At 50.4% G+C, this 22,287-nt stretch overlaps 1 protein-coding gene across 2 annotated transcripts in view; it reads right to left on the bottom strand.

The window, feature by feature from the left end:
* Nucleotides 1-22,287, bottom strand: part of HPX (hemopexin) — a 53,325-nt gene that overhangs the window by 19,457 nt on the left and 11,581 nt on the right. Inside the window, exons 2-5 of one of the 2 annotated variants that reach the window (XM_029601907.1) lie at nucleotides 20,612-20,721; nucleotides 12,279-12,356; nucleotides 9,686-9,828; nucleotides 2,430-2,583 (exon numbers count right to left, since the gene is read on the bottom strand). In XM_029601907.1, the coding sequence (XP_029457767.1) occupies nucleotides 2,430-2,583; nucleotides 9,686-9,828; nucleotides 12,279-12,356; nucleotides 20,612-20,721 (485 nt within the window). The remainder of the gene's footprint in view (nucleotides 1-2,429; nucleotides 2,584-9,685; nucleotides 9,829-12,278; nucleotides 12,357-20,611; nucleotides 20,722-22,287) is intronic. The other variant, XM_029601908.1, reaches the window with a different exon arrangement.

The raw sequence follows: 22,287 nt of genomic DNA, 5'->3' as shown, positions 1-22,287 counted from the left end.
ACACACTGCTCATTCCCCAAGGAGCTCCCCCAGAGAGTGACACACTGCTCATTCCCCAAGGAGCTCCCCAGAGAGTGACACACTGCTCATTCCCCAAGGAGCTTCCCAGAGAGTGACACACTGCTCATTCCCCAAGGAGCTCCCCAGAGAGTGTCACACTGCTCATTCCCCAAGGAGCTCGACAGAGAGTGTCACACTGTCTCATTTCACAAGGAGCTTCCCAGAGAGTGACACACTGCTCATTCCCCAAGGAGCTCCCCAGAGAGTGACACACTGCTCATTCCCCAAGGAGCTCCCCCAGAGAGTGACACACTGCTCATTCCCCAAGGAGCTCCCCAGAGAGTGACACACTGCTCATTCCCCAAGGAGCTCCCCAGAGAGTGACACACTGCTCATTCCCCAAGGAGCTCCCCAGAGAGTGACACACAGTTCTTTCCCCAAGGAGCTCCCCCAGAGAGTGTCACACTGCTCATTCCCCAAGGAGCTCCCCCAGAGAGTGTCACACTGCTCATTCCCCAAGGACTCCCCAGAGAGTGACACATTGCTCATTCCCCAAGGACTCCCCAGAGAGTGACACACTGCTCATTCCCCAAGGACTCCCCAGAGAGTGACACACTGCAGTACTCATTCCTCAGGGATCTCCACAGAGAGTGACACAATGCTCATTCCCCAAGGAGCTCCCCAGAGAGTGACACACTCCTCATTCCCCAGGGTTCTCACCAGAGAGTTACACACTGCTCATTCCCCAGGGTTCTCACCAGTGAGTAACACACTGCTCATTCCCCAAGGAGCTCCCCAGAGAGTGACATATTGTCACATTCCCCAGGGATCTACACAGAGAGTGACACACTGCTCATTCCCTAGGGATCTCCCCATAGAGCGCCACACTGTCTCCTTACCCAGGGATTTTTCCAGAGAGTGACACAGTGACTCCTTATGCAGGGATCTCCCCAGAGAGTGACACACTGCTCATTCCCTAGGGATCTCCCCAGAAAGCGACACACTGTCTCCTTACTCAGGGATCTTTCCAAAGAGTGACACAGTGTCTCCTTACCTAGGGATCTCCCCAGAGAGTGACACACTGTAGGTTACCCAGGGATCTCCCCAGAGAGTGACACACTGCTCATTATCTAGGAATCTCCCCAGAGAGTGACACACTGTTCCTTACTTAGGGATCTCCCTAGAGAGTGACACATTGCTCATAACCAGTGTCTCTCCAGGGAGTGACACAGTGTCTCCTTATCCAGGGATCTCCCCAGAGAATGATATACTGCTCAATACCCAGGAAACTCCCCAGAGAGTGACACACTGTCTCCTTACTTAGGAATCTCCCCAGAGTGACACAATGCTCATTACCCAGGGATCTCTCCAAAGAGTGACACACTGCTCATTACCCAGGGATCTCCCCAAAGAGTGACACATTGCTCATTCCCTAGGGATCTCCTCAGAGTGTGACACCGTGTCTCCTTACCCAGGGATCTCCCCAGAGAGTGACACACTGCTCATTACCCAGGGATCTCCCCAGAGAGTAACACAGTGTCTCCTTACCCAGGGATCTCCCCAGAGAGTGACACACTGCTCATTACCCAGGGATCTTCCCAGAGAGTGACACACTGCTCATTACCCAGGGATCTCCCCAGAGAGTGACACAGTGCCTCCTTACCCAGGGATCTCCCCAGAGAGTGACACACTGCTCATTACCCAGGGATCTTCCCAGAGAGTAACACACTGCTCATTACCCAGGGATCTTTCCAGAGAGTGACACAGTGACTCCTTACGCAGGGATCTCCCCAGAGAGTGACACACTGCTCATTCCCTAGGGATCTCCCCAGAGAGCGACACACTGTCTCCTTACTCAGGGATCTTTCCAAAGAGTGACACAGTGTCTCCTTACCTAGGGATCTCCCCAGAGAGTGACACACTGCTCATTACCCAGGAATCTCCCCAGAGAGTGACACACTGCTCATTCCCTTGGGATCTCCTCAGAGAGTGACACAGTGTCTCCTTACTTAGGAATCTCCCCAGAGAGTGACACAATGCTCATTACCCAGGGATCTCTCCAAAGGGCGACACACTGCTCATTACCCAGGGATCTCCCCAGACAGTGATAGATTGCTTATGCTCTAGGAATCTCCTCAGAGAGTGACACACTGCTGATTACCCAGGGATCTCCCCAAAGAGTGACACAGTGTCTCCTTACCCAGGGATCTCCCCAGAGAGTGACACACTGCTCATTACCCAGGGATCTTCCCAGAGAGTGACACACTGCTCATTACCCAGGGATCTGGTGCCATGGGCTAACTGAAGCCAGTCTGTAGCACCCCGGGAAAAGAATAATAAGGTAATAGGTTTGATAATGAATGCAATAACCAAAGAAGTACTCTCTCTGCCACCTGGCAGCTCTGCCCCCTCCCATCCAAGTCTCTTACCCTTGAAGAAAAGGATACTGTCGGACTTGCACTCTCCGGAGTGGCACTCTACAGCCGCATCTAGGTGGTCAGGAACACCAGGGAACTCCTCGCTGATCTTCAGTGGGTAGCCGGCCACCAACTTGCTCTCATAGTAAGCCCACACATGTTCACCCTGTAAATAAAGTGTCCAATCACACCATGCCCAGAGAGAAGTAATTACACAGCATCGAATCAGCGGATATAATAGTGGCCCCTCTGTGGGTTATGGCAGGGGTCCGAGTTCTAATCCTGGCTCTGATATTCAAAACCATTATGTTGTCTCCTTACCTTCTTGTGCTTCATTTTGACCTGTAGCTTTCAACCTCACCTCTCCCCTCTCCCTTCATCCAGCTGTCACACACAGCTTCTCCCCATCCACCTCCCATCAGGAATATGTCATGCAGACTTCCGGTTATGCTCTGAGGAAGTTGACAGCCATCTGGTAGACTTCCCACTCACATCATCTTAATGTGTGATGGTAAATGGAACTTACTCTGAAGAGAGAGCGGTGTTGAGCAGAGTGCTGCAAGGGTCGGTGTTGGGACCGGTCCTGTTCAATATCTTTGTGAGCGACATTGCGGACGGGATAGAAGGTAAGGTTTGTCTTTTTGTGGATGACACTAAGATCTGCAACAGAGTGGACACGCTGGAAGGAGTGGAGAGAATGAGACGGGATTTAAGGAAGCTGGAAGAGTGGTCGAAGATATGGCAGCTGAGATTAAATGCCAAGAAGTGCAGAGTCATGCATATGGGGTGTGGAAATCCGAATGAACTGTATTCGATGGGGGGAGAAAGGTTGATGTGCACGGAGCAAGAGAAAGACCTTGGGGTGATAGTGTCTAATGATCTGAAGTCGGCGAAACAATGTGACAAGGCGATAGCAAAAGCCAGAAGAATGCTGGGCTGCATAGAGAGAGGAATATCGAGTAAGAAAAGGGAGGTGATTATCCCCTTGTACAGGTCCTTGGTGAGGCCTCACCTGGAGTACTGTGTTCAGTTCTGGAGACCGTATCTCCGAAGGGACAGACAGGATGGAGGCGGTCCAGAGAAGGGTGACCAAAAAGGTGGATGGTCTTCATCGAATGCCTTATGAGGAGAGATTGAAGAATCTAAATATGTACATCTGGGAGGAAAGGAGGAGCTGGGGTGATATGATACAGACTTTCAGATACATGAAAGGTTTTAATGATCCAAAGTCAACGACAAACCTTTTCCGTTGGAAAAAAATCAGCAGAACCAGGGGTCACGATTTAAAACTCCAGGGAGGAAGACTCAGAACCAATGTCAGGAATTATTTTTTCACGGAGAGGGTGGTGGATGCCTGGAATGCCCTTCCGGAGGAAGTGGTGAAGACCAAAACTGTGAAGGATTTCAAAGGGGCGTGGAATAAATACCGTGGATCCATAAAGGCTAGAGGATGGGAATGAAGAGGCATGGGGATGGCTTTCTGGAATGACACCTACTACCTGGAGATGAATATCCTTATTCAATAAACATACACACGGTTAATGCGACTCCAACATTGCTCTATGCTTCAACGACAAGAGGAAATGTGGAAAAAAGGATTTGCATTCACAAAAAAGCGGGAAGTAGTTTGCTTGTTACGGCAGTTACTACCCCAAACCAAAAATGCCTGATACTTCACTTTCAATGCATATCCAGCGCATCTCACTGCTTCAACGGCAGGGGGAATGAAGAAAATAGGATTTATATTCAGACAACAACAACAAGGACTGAATTGCACAGGCTGGGTAAACAAATAAGCATGGGAGTAGCTTGCTTATTATGGTGGTTACTACCCCTAACCAATTAGCTGGATACTTCACTTAGATACAACTCCAGCACTGCTATCTACGATGGCAGGGGTGGAAGGGAAATAGAACCAAAAAAAATTATTTAAAGGGACAAGAGTAACAGAAAAGTATGGAAAAAAAAGTGTGAAAGCTTGCTGGGCAGACTGGATGGACCGTTTGGTCTTCTTCTGCCGTTATTTCTATGTTTCTATGTAATCCTTGGCTTGCAGTGGTCGGCAGAGTATAATGTCTGCAGTTAGAGAAGTTAGTAAGCATTCTCTCTGCCATGTATGTGGGCGAGCCGCAGAGATAAACTTAGCCAAAAGCAGGGCAAAGCCACCGAGGCCCTATCAGTAGGCCAAAGTGAAGGCTCTGCTTCTGAAGGGGAGAAGTCCTGCATGGAGGCACCTGGGGCTGAGCAAGACACCGATTATATAAGGTCCCTGATAGAAGCCATTGCCGAGATAATATCGGCTAAATTCGGCTGTCGCCTCAAAACTATTGTCAGTAAAGTAGCATAACTGGTGCAATCCATGCAGGAGAACACAGAGCATTTCCAGGAAACAGAAGCTGGTGACCCCCACCTCACGGGAGAGCTGGGTAAAGAGCAAGAATTACAACAGAACAAAAGAGGGCAATGCAGGTCTGTGACATGAGCCACCATCCCAGGGGGAAACCAGAGTGAGACTGAAAAGGCTGCCAGAGCCCTGACTAAATGACCACTGAACTGATGAGTCAGAGACTGAGGTAGGGGATTTGCATGTCAAAGCCCCCTCGACTACTGCTGGTAACTTGCAGTGAAAAATCTCTTTCAATCCAACGGATGGAAAAATCCCGAGTTACAGAACTTTGACTGAAAAGGTCCTGGATTGCAGAATTCTGACTGAGAGAAAAGAGTCCTAGGAAGCAAACAGATTATCAGCTTGATTAAGAAGGGGAGTCAGAAACCTTGGGTACTGACTTCTCAAACAACCGAAAAATAAAGAGGCTGGGCATGAGGGAAGGGCTTGCAAATAGCATTGCCATACATCAAAATGATGAAGAAGAGGACGATACGGGAGCATCTGCAAGGCCTGGTCTCTGGGCCTGAGCATGGGTCTGACCCTAGGTCGAGGCCAAGGCATCGGTTTGGGTTACTCTGAAGCTCCGGCATTGGAACCCAGCCTCCGGGTTGGGTCACCGCGTGGGCCTGGGTCGTGGCTGAGGCTCCGGCACTGGGGCATGGCCTCCAGGCTGAGTTGTGGAGTCCGGCCTGGGTCTGAACCTAGGCCCCAGCATTGTGACGTGGCCTCCAAGTCGGGTCACAGCATTGGGCCTAGGTCCGGGCTAAGGCCCTGGCATCAGCACTTGGCCTCTGGCCAGATTGCAGCGTCGGGCCAGGGTCTGAGCCAAGGTATCAGCATTGGAACCCGGTCTCTGGGCCGGGTCGTGTCATCGGGCCTGGGTCCAATCTCTGACCTCGGCCGAGGCTTCAGGCCTGAGTTTGGCCAAGACATTGGCCTTCAGTAGGCCGAGGTCACAGCAACATGTGTCTCCCTTGGCCTACGCAAGGCTAAAGCTTTAGCCTGGCCTAGGCCTCGCCGGCGCATCCCCACTGGACTGGGTTACTGGGAGCCCGGGGGATCCTAGCCCCGGCATTTTTCTTGGTGGGGGGTGGGTGGGGGGGGGGGGGTGCTCTGGAGGCCTCATTTTCATATTTTGGCCATTTTTACATTTTTTTTTATTTTTTTTATTCATTTTTTTTCTCACAAATGAAACGAATTAAACAATCCTAAAACCAAAATTTGTGGTAAAAAAAAAACCCCTCCTGAAAACAAACCAAAAACGCCAAGGGTGGGATTATAGGCCAGTAAGTAGGATTTTTTAGGTGGTGAATCTGGGATATGACTGAGAGCAGCTCCCTGAATTTATTTTCAATAAGTGGAAGGCAGATGGCATTTTCCCTGTCATGGGACAGTAAGTACAGTCAGCCTCTGCTGTGCTTAGCAATGTGGGGACTCTATCACTGGCATCCTTCCCAGCTGCCAGTCTCCTCTCTGCCAATGCATGGCTCCGGGCACTGCCATGGTCTCCTCTTTCTCTCCTTCTGCACCGTCTGCTTCTGGCTCTGGACCAGGGCCACTGCAAGGGAATTAGTCATTTTAGACAAACCTTACAGCCTTCCCTGCCATGGCTCTCTCCACAGTTAAAAATTATGTATTTAGAACAGATTTTGTAATTTAAAATTATATATATATATATATATTTATATAATATTATATTATATTATATTATATTTACATGCACTACTGTGGTTCCAACCAGAAAACCTTGCAAAAAAACAAAACAAAACAATTGAACTCATGAGGCGCTAAGCCTATATAACACATGTTGGGTGTGGGCTTGGCCTTCAGAAAGTAAAAAATAAACCAAACTAGAATTATAATCTAGTAAACCTCCCATACTAAAACAGCACTAACTGCCAGCACTCAAACAGTAACAACTCTACCAATGAAAAGGCAACACTGCAAATATTACACCAGGCCATAAAACACTAATACACCTATTATTAGGAAAACAGAGCAAGTCAGTCTAGAAACTACATGCTAGCAGAATACCTCAGTTTGGGCTCACAGAGAGACCCTCATCAATTACAGAATAAAGAATCCATGAAGCAGAAGCAAAAATGCAGACAAAAACTGAACTGTAAAACTGCAACAAGTCAGACTCTGTATGCAGTGCAACAATGTAAAAACAGAAACATCACCATTCCTCATAAAACATCAAACAACAAAATTAAGAAATTTAAAACATCAAGCATAAAAATAAAAACATGCTAAGAAAAAGATTTATTCCAAAACAGCTGAGAAACAGAATATTCAATAATTAACATTTTTAAAAAGTTCCCAAAAATCAATAAAATATTACAAAAGAGCAGACACATCAAATAACACCCAATAATTAAAAATAAGAAGGAGAAAAGAGATTGCCCCTCTCCATACCTGGGAACTTAGGAATTCCAGCCCTCCTGAGACTGTCGTGGATTAATAGGGGGAGGAAGCATGGTGCATAAACGTTGCCCTCTCTCCCTCATATACACACATATTTAATCTCCACACTCTCTCACATGCTCACACACACACACACGCATGCTTCTCCCCCTCAGGAATGTGCAGGTCTTGTGTCCTTGCTACTCTGTTTTGCCCAGGCCTTAGCCTTCGTATGAATACCTTGCTCTCTGGCCCTAGTTCTGTGACTTCTTTGCTTTGGCCTTAGCTTTGCATCCTCAGGGTTTGTTCCTGCCTTGTCTGTTTTTCTGTCTTTCTTGTTTGGCCTCAGGTTGTGTGTTTGTTCTAGCCTTGTCCTTGTCCTCTCTGTTTGCTCCTGTCTCCTGGTTCATTCCTTTGTTCCTGTTTCCCTGCAGTCCAGTCTTTCTGTCTCTGTTCAAGGTCACCTCCTGTTAAGTCCTGCCGGCCGCCAGAACCTGAGAGCTGAACTCGAGGGAGAGGTGACCCATACAGGCAGAAGATTCGGCGACTCAGGGCCAGCCTCGCTCCATTTCCAGGCATTACCCCTAACTGGCAGTCGTGCCCTGACATCTCCCCTCTCACCCCCTTCTCTCTCACGCACTCCTCCTCCCTTCCAACACCTCTCACTACCCTTACTCTCTCACTCCTCCTCCCTTCCCTCCCCTTACACCCTTCCCTCTCTTTCACGCCTCCTCCTTTCCCTCCCTCAGCCCTTCCCTCTTACTCCTCCTCCCTTCCCTCCCCATTACACCCTTCCCTCTCTTTCACTCCTCCTCCATTTCCTCCCCTCAGCCCTTCCCTCTCATTCCTCCTTCCTTCCCTCCCCATTACACCCTTCCCTCTCTTTCACTCCTCCATTTCCTCCCCTTGCCCTTCCCTCTCTCACTCCTCCTCCTTTCCCTCCTTCAGCCCTTCCCTCTCACTCCTCCTTCCTTCCTGCCCCTCACACCCTTCCCTCTCTCTCACTCCTCCTTCCTTCCTGCCCCTCACACCCTTCCCTCTCTGTCACTCCTCCTTCCTTCCCGCCCCTCACACCCTTCCCTCTCTCTCACTCATTCCTTCCCGCCCCTCACACCCTTCCCTCTCTCACTCCTCCTTCCTTCCCGCCCCTCACACCCTTCCCTCTCTCTCACTCCTCCTCCATTTCCTCCCCTCACCCTTCCCTCTCTCACTCCTCCTCCTTCAGCCCTTCCCTCTCACTCCTCCTTCCTTCCCAGCTCTCAGACCCTTCCCTCTCTCTCACTCCTCCTTCCCGCCCCTCACACCCTTCCCTCTCTCTCACTCCTCTTTCCCTTCTGCCCCTCACACCCCTTCCCTCTCACTTTACCTTTCTCTTCTCAATCTCTCACTCCTCCTCCCTTCCCTGTCCTTATGCCCTTCCCTCTCTCCCACTCCTCCTCCTTTCATGTCCTTCCCTCTCTCACTCCCTCTTCAATTCCCACCCCTTCCCTCTCACTCCTCCCTTCTCTCATCTCATTCAGTTCTTAATCTCTCACTCCTCCTCCTTCCCTCCCCTCACTCCCTTCCTGCTCTCACTCCTCCCCCCTCCCCACCTTTCTCACTCCTCTTCTTACTCACTCCTTCTCCCTTCCCAGCCACCTCCTTCCTGCTGTCTTACTCCTCCTTCCTTTCCAACCCTCTCACTCCCTCCCCTCTCGTTCCCTTCTTCTCTCTTCCATCCCTCTCACCTCTCCTCCCTTTCCTTTCCTCCTCTCATCCTCTTTCCTCTCCCTCTCACTTCTTCTCCCTTCTCTCTCACTCACAACTCCTTCCCTTCCCTTCTACTTACTCAGCTCAGCAATCGTTTCCTCCCCTCCCTTCTCAGTGGGAAGGAAGGCAAAGTGAGCTGAGCAGTGAGATGGAGTGGGAAGGGGAGGGGAGGTGAAACGTTTTCACTCTCGCTTCCTTTCCCTCTCTCTGTCCACCTTGCCTTCACCTCCTCTGATCTGCCGAGCATGAGCTTTGGTGCCATCACAGTTTGCCTCTTCAGCTCATGGAGAAAGGGACCTCCATGGGCACATTATCCCCCTGCCGCCGCTGTGGGGGGTGAGGACTCCACGCACTCATCTTCACCAGTGCTTGAGTGGAGGCGAGCGTGAGACTCCCTTCTGATGCCTTGGCACGTCTGCGATGCTTATTCTGGCTCCGATTCTGTCAGATGTGGAGCTGGGCCCCTGAGGTGAAATTCTGATGTGGAGTCAGTGGGTTTCAGACCTGCTCCTGAATCTTTGGGGCATGGAGCTGGGCTCGAGGTAGTTACTCACGTGATCAGGTCTTTACTCTGTGAGATATGGAGCTGACACTGCCTGACAGTATAACAAATTGCATTATTCTTAAACTTCAGATGTATATTTCAGTCTCTAATCTATGGCACAAGGATGTGGGACCCTGAAGTGGGTTTCTGCCCTGTCTTGTTGGCATTTTCGGTGCTCACCTTGAATAAATACATCCTTTCATGAGCCTCTGGCTTGTTCTTATGGTGAATACGGAAGGCTGCATCAATGTCCCCATCAATTTCTGGCCACGTGGCATTTATTAACTCTGCTGTCCCTCTGAAGCCTTTCCACACATAATTACCTGGAAAGAAAGAAGCCGAGGATGAGAGGAAATGACACAGGCCCGACAGCATCAGAGCACAGATGCAGGGAGCAGACACTCAGCTAAGGGGGTCAGAGGTCAGACACAGAGAGGATACGTCAGGCTGAGGGGAATCAGATGTCAGGCTGAGGGGGATCAGATGTCAGACACAGAGAGGGGATCAGATGTCAGACACAAAGTGGAGACGTCAGGCTGAGGGGGATCAGATGTCAGACACAGAGAGGAGACGTCAGGCTGAGGGGGATCAGATGTCAGACACAAAGTGGAGACGTCAGGCTGAGGGGGATCAGATGTCAGACACAGAGAGGAGACGTCAGACTGAGGGGATCAGATGTCAGACACAAAGTGGGGACGTCAGGCTGAGGGGGATCAGATGTCAGACACAGAGAGGAGACGTCAGGCTGAGGTGGATCAGATGTCAGACACAGAGAGGAGACATCAGGCTGAGGGGGATCAGATGTCAGACAGAGAGAGGAGACGTCAGACTGAGGTGGATCAGATGTCAGGCACAGAGAAGAGACGTCAGGCTGAGGGGGATCAGATGTAAGACACAGAGAGGAAACGTCAGGCTGAGGGGGATCAGATGTCAGACACAGAGGGGAGACGTCAGGCTGAGGGGGATCAGATGTCAGACACAGAGGGGAGACGTCAGGCTGAGGGGGATCAGATGTAAGACACAGAGAGGAGACGTCAGGCTGAGGGGGATCAGATGTCAGACACAGAGGGGAGACGTCAGGCTGAGGGGGACCAGATGTCAGACACAGAGGGGAGACGTCAGGCTGAGGGGGACCAGATGTCAGACACAGAGAGGAGACGTCAGGCTGAGGGGGATCAGATGTCAGACACAGACAGGAGACGTCAGGCTCAGGGGGATCAGATGTCAGACACAGAGAGGAGACGTCAGGATGAGGGGGATCAGATGTCAGGCACAGAGAGGAGACGTCAGGCTGAGGGGGATCAGATGTCAGACACAGAGAGGAGACGTCAGGCTGAGGGGGATCAGATGTCAGACAGAGAGAGGAGACGTCAGGCTGAGGGGGATCAGATGTCAGACACAGACAGGAGACGTCAGGCTCAGGGGGATCAGATGACAGACACAGAGAGGAGACGTCAGGCTGAGGGGGATCAGATGTCAGACACAGACAGGAGACATCAGGCTCAGGGGGATCAGATGTCAGACACAGAGAGGGGACGTCAGGCTGAGGGGGATCAGCTGTCAGACACAGGGAGATGATGTCAGGCTGAGGGGTCAGAGGTCAGACACAGAAGTGATGTCAGGCTGAGGGGTCAGAACTGATACACAACGTGGGGACATTAGGCTGAGGGGGATCAGATGTCAGACACAGAGAGGAGACGTCAGGCTGAGGGGGATCAGATGTCAGGCACAGAGAGGAGACGTCAGGCTGAGGGGGATCAGATGTCAGACACAGAGAGGAGACGTCAGGCTGAGGGGGATCAGATGTCAGACACAGACAGGAGACGTCAGGCTCAGGGGGATCAGATGTCAGACACAGAGAGGAGATGTCAGGCTGAGGGGGATCAGATGTCAGACACAGAGAGGGGACGTCAGGCTGAGGGGGATCAGATGTCAGACACAGAGAGGGGACGTCAGGCTGAGGGGGATCAGATGTCAGACACAGAGAGGGGACGTCAGGCTGATGGGATCAGATGTCAGACACAGAGAGGAGACGTCAGGCTGAGGGGGATCAGATGTCAGACACAGAGAGGGGACGTCAGGCTGAGGGGGATCAGATGTCAGACACAGAGAGGTGATGTCAGGCTGATGGGGATCAGATGTCAGACACAGAGAGGAGACGTCAGGCTGAGGGGGATCAGCTGTCAGACACAGGGAGATGATGTCAGGCTGAGGGGTCAGAGGTCAGACACAGAAGTGATGTCAGGCTGAGGGGTCAGAACTGATACAGAACGAGGGGACATTAGGCTGAGGGGGATCAGATGTAGGACACATTGAGGGGATGTTAGGCTGAGACCATCAGAGCTTGGATATAGCGAGGGGATATCAGGGTGATGGGGTCAAAAGTCAGACAAAGAGAGGGGACATTAGGCAGATGTTCAGAGCTTGGACACAGCAAAGGGATGTCAGATGGATGGGGTCAGAGATTAGACACAGTGAGGGACCGTTAGACTGAGGAGTCACATCTGGACGATTACTGTTTCAATCTGTCAGAGCCTTTGAGCTACAAGGAGGCTCTTCAGATGATACTCAGTGAAAGTCTACAGAGTCTGTTTGCAACTTGTTTCTCAGTGAAATGAGGGTGTGAAACTCGAACACTGCCAGAATTCACTCTGCATGGACCCTGCCTGCCACCAGTTCTTTCAAACTCAGCTTTATACTGAAATAGAAAGAGGCTTTCCCTTATGCTCATCACAGATCACACAGACCCTCGGAGCCAGCATCAGTGCGTTACCTCGGAAGAAGTTCATCATTCCACTGTCATCCAGAGAAACTGCGTCGAAGCCTTCAGCTGTACAGCGATCGGCCAGACCTGGGCAAGAACAGGGGGTAGCGAACATGAAAATTCATCTTCCGCTGATATCTCAGGAATAGCAACACAAGCTCCCTGCAACTAAAACCCTGCAAAAAACAGCAAACTTACCGTAACAAAACGGCACTAACTGCTAGCACTGAGAAGCAACAACCCCAGCTATGGGAAGGCAGGACTGCGAGTATTGGAGTGAGTGTAGCATGTGGTGACGTCCCCTAGCGACCTTTTGATTAAAGCAGAAGCCAGGCTTCCGATCCCGCTGAATTGCCCTGTGACCTTGCTTATGCTACAAACTTAGGGAGTCGTCCACTGAGTCGCATTAGGCCAGAAACAGCCTAACGTGGGGGATAGTGCCAGATATTTCAAATACTTCACTTTATTTCAGCCCCAGCACCATGCCATGCAAATGCATGCTAATCATCTCATAAATACCTTAAACAATGCAAATCGACACAGCTTGCCAAAAAAGTAGTAAGCAGCGTTATTTGACCTGAGGTTAGCTACAACTCGAGTCGCAGGTGACCTTCCCTGGGAGCAGCAGGATGTTAATTAACTAGGGCCCTGTTTTACAGGGGCTGACGGCCCCCACTATGCTCCCCCCACACGGGCAGAAAAAGGCAGGGAGACTTTTAGTTTGAAAACAGGCTGCCCACAGGGGGTGGCACAGGGGGGTCTGTGCAGACCCCCGGGATTTTTTGTAGTTTCGGGAGGGGCTGTCGGCTCCTTTAAGTGCTGGCGGCCACGCAGTCCTGCAGCCGCCAAAGCCTGATCTTTGGAGGGCATTTACCGCTGAGGTGTTTCCCCCCTGTAGTATTTAAAGATGAGGAACATTAGCACAGGAGTCACAAAGCGGCAGAGCCAATTACTGTGGCTTTATTTATTTAAGTGAGTTTATGTACCGCGGCAGGTTTAGAAACATCACCTCGGTTCACACTGAAACATAATGAGACAACAGGCTTTACATATAACACAAGAATATAATAACTGGAAACAAGTACATAAAACACGCAAACATAGTAACATAAGTATCAATGAGCAAGGAACAGTATGAGCATATACGAGCACGTATAAGCATAAGAATCGAGGAGCAATATGTATATGAACGTGTATAATCATAATGAGATCATAATTACAGATGAACATAAATATGTATGAGCGTAAGTGTAGTTGTGCATACATAGAGAATGATTAGGTGGAAGTGAAGAAATGTGCAGTGAGGACGTGTAAGGAAATGAATTATCTAAGGCAGTGATTCAGGGGAAAAGGGAAAGCGCCAGAGGGTGGGTAAGGTAGGGAAAAGATCAAGCGTATGTATGACTGCTTGCAAAGCCAGGTCTTGAGGTTTTGCAGGAATTTCCTGTGGCACGATTCCTGTCGGAGGCTTGGGGGCATTTTATTCCATTGGGCTATTCCTGCAATGGTGAGAGAGCGTTCTCCTGTGGATCTAAGTTTGTATGTTTTGGGTGATGGTGTAACAAGTTTCGCCTGATGGTGTGTTCTGGTAGGTCTCTTGGGGGTTGCAGAAGATGAATTGATTAGAGAACCATTGCATATTGTGATTCTGTATAAGTGTAAGGGTTCCTACAATATTTTTCTCTCAGGAAAAAATACTGCGGCTTAGTAAATGAGCCCCTTAAATTGTAGACCCTCCAGGGCAGGGCCCTACCAACTGTGCTTGGGTAGTTAAATCCAGATACAGCTCCCCACTGGATAAAGAGGAGAAGTTAAATCCAGATACAGCTCCCCACTGGATAAAGAGGAGAAGTTAAATCCAAATACAGCTCCCCACTGGATAAAGAGGAGAAGTTAAATCCAGATACAGCTCCCCACTGGATAAAGAGGAGAAGTTAAATCCAGATACACCTCCCCACTGGATAAAGAGGAGAAGTTAAATCCAAATACAGCTCCCCCACTGGATAAAGAGGAGAAGTTAAATCCAGATACAGCTCCTCACCGGATAAAGAGGAGAAGTTAAATCCAAATACAGCTCCCCACCGGATAAAGAGGAGAAGTTAAATCCAAATACAGCTCCTCACTGGATAAAGAGGAGACGTTAAATCCAGATACAGCTCCCCACCGGATAAAGAGGAGAATTTAAATCCAAATACAGCTCCCCACTGGATAAAGAGGAGAAGTTAAATCCAGATACAGCTCCCCACTGGATAAAGAGGAGAAGTTAAATCCAGATACAGCTCCCCACTGGATAAAGAGGAGAAGTTAAATCCAGATACAGCTCCCCACTGGATAAAGAGGAGAAGTTAAATCCAAATACAGCTCCCCACTGGATAAAGAGGAGAAGTTAAATCCAAATACAGCTCCCCATTGGATAAAGAGGAGAAGTTAAATCCAAATACAGCTCCCCATTGGATAAAGAGGAGAAGTTAAATCCAAATACAGCTCCCCACTGGATAAAGAGGAGAAGTTAAATCCAAATACAGCTCTCCACTGGTTAAAGAGGAGAAGTTAAATCCAAATACAGCTCCCCACTGGTTAAAGAGGAGAAGTTAAATCCAAATACAGCTCCCCACTGGATAAAGAGGAGAAGTTAAATCCAAATACAGCTCCCCACTGGATAAAGAGGAGAAGTTGAATCCAAATACAGCTCCCCACTGGTTAAAGAGGAGAAGTTAAATCCAAATACAGCTCCCCACTGGATAAAGAGGAGAAGTTAAATCCAAATACAGCTCCCCACTGGATAAAGAGGAGAAGTTAAATCCAGATACACCTCCCCACTGGATAAAGAGGAGAAGTTAAATCCAAATACAGCTCCCCACTGGATAAAGAGGAGACGTTGCACTGCTGCAGTAAACTGAAGGTGAATATTAAAAGGATTTGTCTGAGATGTGAATATTTCCTCCCACTGGCTGGTAGCATTTTGTCTGGGTGTCATCTCTGGACAAAATGTACCCAGATAAAAAAGAGATGGCATTGGGGAAGGTGGATAAAGGTTTAGCTGGTGAACGCTGGGTACGTCTGCTGTCTTACAAGCTCCCTGGGTGATATTGAATGGACTTCCTGCCGTGGTATTTTCCATTGAATATCCAGGTACTGGGTAACTTTTCCCTTCACCAATCCACTGACAACAGATAAAGAATTAAGGGGTCCATGATTCTCCTGCTAAGGATGAAGTATCGCAGGGTATTACACCTTATCCAAGCAAGCTTTCTCCGTTTGCTCTTTGGTCTTCTGGCACACTTAATGCAATGTTTAAAAAAAACACAACTTTATTCCTGTCTATTCTCCAGTTGATTGATCTCCATTTGAAAGTGTTCCTACAGTTATATCTAGGAAGCTTCAGAATCTGGGGATTTTACCTTTCAAACCCCAGTCAGTAACCTGATTTGCAATTGTTTTTTATAAGCTCTGGTTACTGGCTGGAAGCTGACCTGAGATCCGTATCCCAGGCCTTAATAATCATTCAGGCGGACTATTGCAATGTCTTATATTTAGGTACAGAAAGCCACAGCTGGCCTTACCACTGGCACCAAGTTAAGAGATCACATTATGCCTGCTCTCTTTAAAGGTCATTGCTTACCTATTGCTTGGTGGCTGAAATGTAAGAATATCATTTTCGTTTTTAAAGCAATTAATGGCATTGCTTCATTGTGTTTTAATTCATTTCTTAAGATCTATGGTCCCTCGTGCTTACTCACATCATCTTCCAAAAATCTACTTGAAATTCCTACTTTTTTATGTTGCTGAACCTGTTCTATGGAATTTGCTGCCAGAGGCTGTGAGGACTGGATCTGATCTTCCCAAGGTCCTTGAAAAACACATTTATTGCAGCAAGCATCTGCCTAGTACTTTTCTTTTGTCAGGAAAGCCTTATTGTTGCGATTAGTTGGTTGATGCCATTAGCTTTCATTGAAATCACAGTTCTTAAATATTATAGGTTGTTATTACTTCTCGTTTGTTGTGTTGTTTTTATCTGCCTTTATTGCATTAGGTGTGTTAATCTGTCCAGAATCCCCCGGTGTCAGCTCATCACTGCTGTTGATTCTGGAGGGGTTGCAGGGGGCTGGCTCCAGCGCCCCTCGGGATTCACTAACTCGGGAGCCTCGGGGCTGCAGATCACAGTGCAGGGGAACTCCCAGTTCTTTCCTTCATTAGGACTGATTGAAAGTGACTTGCATTGCACTTAACTTGCCGCTAATTTGCAAATTGAAGGTGCCTGGGTAGGGAGGGTAATGTCGCGCCTGCAGACAAGGCTGGGGGCACAATAACAAAATCCCAACCAGGTCCTGATCCGGACCCCCCCCCCCCCCCCCCCCCAATGCTGCTATAAAAGGGGGCTGAGCTGCGACTGCTTCGGTGCTTTTAGCCGGGCAGAATTCATTTATTCGTCTGCATGGCTTTCAATTCTACCTCAGATAAGGAAGGATTTTCTCAGGTTTCCTCCTACCCTTGCTCTTCTGAACTCGCTGTATATCGAGCTCTATGACGAACTAAACGCTTGGAAGACAGGACAAACCTTAAACTGCAAAATGTTGTTAAAAATTCTGTTCAATTCTATTTTATTTATAAACTGCCCTGAGACTCCTGCATTATCAGTGCTGTATCCCAGCCCTGAGTCACCTGCAGTATCTGTGCTGTATCCCAGCTCTGAGACTCCTGCAGTATCCGTGCTGTGTCTCAGCCCTGAGATGCCCAACAGTATCCGTGCTGTATCCCAGCCCTGACATGCCCTGCAGTATCCGTGCTGTATCCCAGGCCTGAGATGCCCTGCAGTATCCGTGCTGTATCCCAGCTCTGAGACTCCTGCAGTATCTGTCCTGTATCCCAGCCCTGAGATGCCCAGCAGTATCCGTGCTATATCCCAGCCCTGACATCCCCTGCAGTATCCGTGCTGTATCCCAGCCCTGAGATGCCCTGCAGTATCCATGCTGTATCCCAGCCCTGAGTCACCTGCAGTATCCGTGCTGTATCTCAGCCCAGAGATGCCCAGCAGTATCCGTGCTGTATCCCAGCCCTGACATGCCCTGCAGTATCCGAGCTGAATCCCAGCCCTCAGATGCCCTGCAGTAACCGTGCTATATCCCAGCTCTGAGATGCCCTGCAGTATCCGTGCTGTATCCCAGCCCTGAGATGTCCTGCAGTATCCGTTCTGTATCCCAGCTCTGAGACTCCTGCAGTATCTGTCCTGTATCCCAGCCCTGAGATGCCCTGCAGTATCCGTGCTGTATCCCAGCCCTGAGATGCCCAGCAGTATCCGTGCTGTATCCCAGCCCTGACATGCCCTGCAGTATCCGTGCTGTATCCCAGCCCTGAGATGCCCTGCAGTATCCGTGCTGTATCCCAGCCCTGAGTCACCTGCAGTATCCGTGCTGTATCTCAGCCCAGAGATGCCCAGCAGTATCCGTGCTGTATCCCAGCCCTGACATGCCCTGCAGTATCCGAGCTGTATCCCAGCCCTCAGATGCCCTGCAGTAACCGTGCTATATCCCAGCTCTGAGATGCCCTGCAGTATCCGTGCTGTATCCCAGCCCTGAGATGTCCTGCAGTATCCGTTCTGTATCCCAGCTCTGAGACTCCTGCAGTATCTGTCCTGTATCCCAGCCCTGAGATGCCCTGCAGTATCCGTGCTGTATCCCAGCCCTGACATGCCCTGCAGTATCCGTGCTGTATCCCAGCCCTCAGATGCCCTGCAGTATCCGTGCTATATCCCAGCTCTGAGATGCCCTGCAGTATCCGTGCTGTATCCCAGCCCTGAGATGTCCTGCAGTATCCGTTCTGTATCCCAGCTCTGAGACTCCTGCAGTATCCGTGCTGTATCCCAGCCCTGAGATGTCCTGCAGTATCCGTGCTGTATCCCAGCTCTGAGACTCCTGCAGTATCTGTCCTGTATCTCAGCCCTGAGATGTCCTGCAGTATCTGTGCTGTATCCCAGCCCTGAGATGCCCTGCAGTATCCGTGCTGTATCCCAGCCCTGAGATGCCCAGCAGTATCCGTGCTGTATCCCAACCCTGAGATGGCCTGCAGTATCTGTGCTGTATCCCAGCCCTGAGTCTCCTGCAGTATCCGTGCTGTATCCCAGCCTTGAGATGCCCTGCAGTATCCGTTCTGTATCCCAGCTCTGAGACTCCTGCAGTATCTGTCCTGTATCCCAGCCCTGAGATGCCCTGCAGTATCCGTGCTGTATCCCAGCCCTGAGATGCCCTGCAGTATCCGTGCTGTATCCCAGCACTGAGATGTCCTGCAGTATCCATTCTGTATCCCAGCTCTGAGATGCCCTGCAGTATCCGTGCTGTATCCCAGCCCTGAGATGCCCTGCAGTATCCGTGCTGTATCCCAGCCCTGAGATGCCCTGCAGTATCTGTCCTGTATCCCAGCCCTGAGATGCCCTGCAGTATCTGTGCTGTATCCCAGCCCTGAGATGCCCTGCAGTATCCGTGCTGTATCCCAGCCCTGAGATGCCCTGCAGTATCCGTGCTGTATCCCAGCCCTAAGATGCCCAGCAGTATCCGTGCTGTATCCCAGCCCTGAGATGCCCTGCAGTATCTGTGCTGTATCCCAGCTCTGAGACTCCTGCAGTATCCATGCTGTATCCCAGCCCTGAGATGCCCAGCAGTATCCGTTCTGTATCCCAGCTCTGAGACTCCTGCAGTATCTGTCCTGTATCCCAGCCCTGAGATGCCCTGCAGTATCCGTGCTATATCCCAGCTCTGAGATGCCCTGCAGTATCCGTGCTGTATCCCAGCCCTGAGATGTCCTGCAGTATCCGTTCTGTATCCCAGCTCTGAGACTCCTGCAGTATCCGTGCTGTATCCCAGCCCTGAGATGTCCTGCAGTATCCGTGCTGTATCCCAGCTCTGAGACTCCTGCAGTATCTGTCCTGTATCCCAGCCCTGAGATGTCCTGCAGTATCTGTGCTGTATCCCAGCCCTGAGATGCCCTGCAGTATCCGTGCTGTATCCCAGCCCTGAGATGCCCAGCAGTATCCGTGCTGTATCCCAGCCCTGAGATGGCCTGCAGTATCTGTGCTGTATCCCAGCCCTGAGTCTCCTGCAGTATCCGTGCTGTATCCCAGCCTTGAGATGCCCTGCAGTATCCGTTCTGTATCCCAGCTCTGAGACTCCTGCAGTATCTGTCCTGTATCCCAGCCCTGAGATGCCCTGCAGTATCCGTGCTGTATCCCAGCCCTGAGATGCCCTGCAGTATCCGTGCTGTATCCCCGCCCTGACATGCCCTGCAGTATCCGTGCTGTATCCCAGCCCTGAGATGCCCTGCAGTATCTGTGCTGTATCCCAGCCCTGAGATGCCCTGCAGTATCCGTGCTGTATCCCAGCCCTGAGATGCCTAGCAGTATCCGTGCTGTATCCCAGCCCTGAGATGGCCTGCAGTATCTGTGCTGTATCCCAGCCCTGAGTCTCCTGCAGTATCCGTGCTGTATCCCAGCCCTAAGATGCCCTGCAGTATCCGTGCTGTATCCCAGCCCTGAGATGCCCTGCAGTATCCGTGCTGTATCCCAGCCCTGAGATGCCCTGAGTATCCGTGCTGTATCCCAGCCCTGACATGCCCTGCAGTGTCCGTGCTGTATCCCAGCCCTGAGATGCCCTGCAGTATCCATGCTGTATCCCAGCCCTCAGATGCCCTGCAGTATCTGTGCTATATCCCAGCTCTGAGATGCCCTGCAGTATCCGTGCTGTATCCCAGCCCTGACATGCCCTGCAGTGTCCGTGCTGTATCCCAGCCCTGAGATGCCCTGCAGTATCCGTGCTGTATCCCAGCCCTGAGTCTCCTGCAGTATCCATGCTGTATCCCAGCCCTGAGATGCCCTGCAGTATCCGTGCTGTATCCCAGTCCTGAGATGCCCTGCAGTATCTGTGCTGTATCCCAGCCCTGACATGCCCTGCAGTGTCCATGCTGTATCCCAGCCCTGACATGCCCAGCAGTGTCCGTGCTGTATCCCAGCCCTGAGATGCCCTGCAGTATCCGTGCTGTATCCCAGCCCTGACATACCCTGCAGTGTCCGTGCTGTATCCCAGCCCTGAGATGCCCAGCAGTATCCGTGCTGTATCCCAGCCCTGAGGTGCCCTGCAGTATCCGTGCTGTATCCCAGCCCTGACATGCCCAGCAGTATCCGTGCTGTATCCCAGCCCTGACATGCCCTGCAGTGTCCATGCTGTATCCCGGCCCTGACATGCCCTGCAGTATCCGTGCTGTATCCCAGCCCCGAGATGCCCTGCAGCATTCGTGCTGTATCCCAGCCCTGAGAATGTCATGTCTTAGCTGCACTGTATTCCCACTATGATTACCTCTCTGCTCTGTGCCACAGTGAAGGTCTGTGTGGTACTCACTGGTGTTGTAGCTTTCAGGATCTTTGGGGTGTAGGCTGGCTCCAGTGTCATCGTGTTTAGACTTTTTCCTGTAGAAAGAGGGCATGTGCTGTGAGATCACCCCCTGTACATATACAGACATGTGAGACATGCAGACGCAGAACACATGCAGATACCGTGCTTGCACACATGTGCTGTGACATCCCCCCCTGTACATGTACAGACATATGACACATGCAGACGCAGAACACATGCAGATACCGTGCTTGCACACATGTGCTGTGAGATCCCACCCTGTACATATACAGACACATGACACATGCAGACGCAGAACACATGCATATACCGTGCGTGCACACATGTGCTGTGAGATCCCCCCCGTACATATACAGACACATGACACATGCAGATGCAGAATACATGCAGATACCTTGCTCGCACACATGTGCTGTGAGATCCCACCTTGTACATATACAGACATAGGACACATGCAGACGCAGAACACATGCAGATACCGTGCTCGCACACATGTGCTGTGAGATCCCACCCTGTACATGTACAGACACATGAGACATGCAGACGCAGAACACATGCAGATACCGTGCTTGCACACATGTGCTGTGAGATCCCCCCCGTACATATACAGACACATGACACATGCAGATGCAGAACACATGCAGATACCGTGCTCGCACACATGTGCTGTGAGATCCCACCTTGTACATATACAGACATAGGACACATGCAGACGCAGAACACATGCAGATACCGTTCTCGCACACATGTGCTGTGAGATCCCACCCTGTACATATACAGACATATGACACATGCAGACGCAGAACACATGCATATACCGTGCTTGCACACATGTGCTGTGAGATCCCACCCTGTACATGTACAGACACATGAGACATGCAGACGCAGAACACATGCATATACCGTGCGTGCCCACATGTGCTGTGAGATCACCCCTGTACATGTACAGACACATGAGACATGCAGACGCAGAACACATGCATATACCGTGCGTGCACACATGTGCTGTGAGATCACCCCCTGTACATATACAGACACATGACACATGCAGACACAGAACACATGCAGATACCGTGCTCGCACACATATGCTGTGAGATCCCCCCCTGTACATGTACAGACATATGACACATGCAGATGCAGAACACATGCATATACCGTGCTCGCACACATGTGCTGTGAGATCCCAACCTGTACATATAAAGACACATGACACATGCAGACGCAGAACACATGCATATACCGTGCTCGCACACATGTGCTGTGAGATCCCCCCCTGTACATATACAGACACATGACACATGCAGACGCAGAACACATGCAGATACCATGCTCGCACACATGTGCTGTGAGATCCCACCCTGTATATGTACAGACACGTGACACATGCAGATGCAGAACACATGAAGATACCGTGCTCGCACACATGTGCTGTGAGATCCCACCCTGTACATATACAGACACATGACACATGCAGACGCAGAACACATGCATATACTGTGCTCGCACACGTGCTGTGAGATCCCACCCTGTACATGTACAGACACATGAGACATGCAGACGCAGACCACATGCATATACCGTGCTCGCACACATGTGCTGTGAGATCCCACCCTGTAC

Source organism: Rhinatrema bivittatum, chromosome 5 (assembly GCF_901001135.1).
Source record: "Rhinatrema bivittatum chromosome 5, aRhiBiv1.1, whole genome shotgun sequence".
NCBI classification, from domain to species: domain Eukaryota; kingdom Metazoa; phylum Chordata; class Amphibia; order Gymnophiona; family Rhinatrematidae; genus Rhinatrema; species Rhinatrema bivittatum.
Note: the sequence above shows the minus strand (reverse complement) of the source record. Positions and strands in the feature narration are given on the sequence as shown.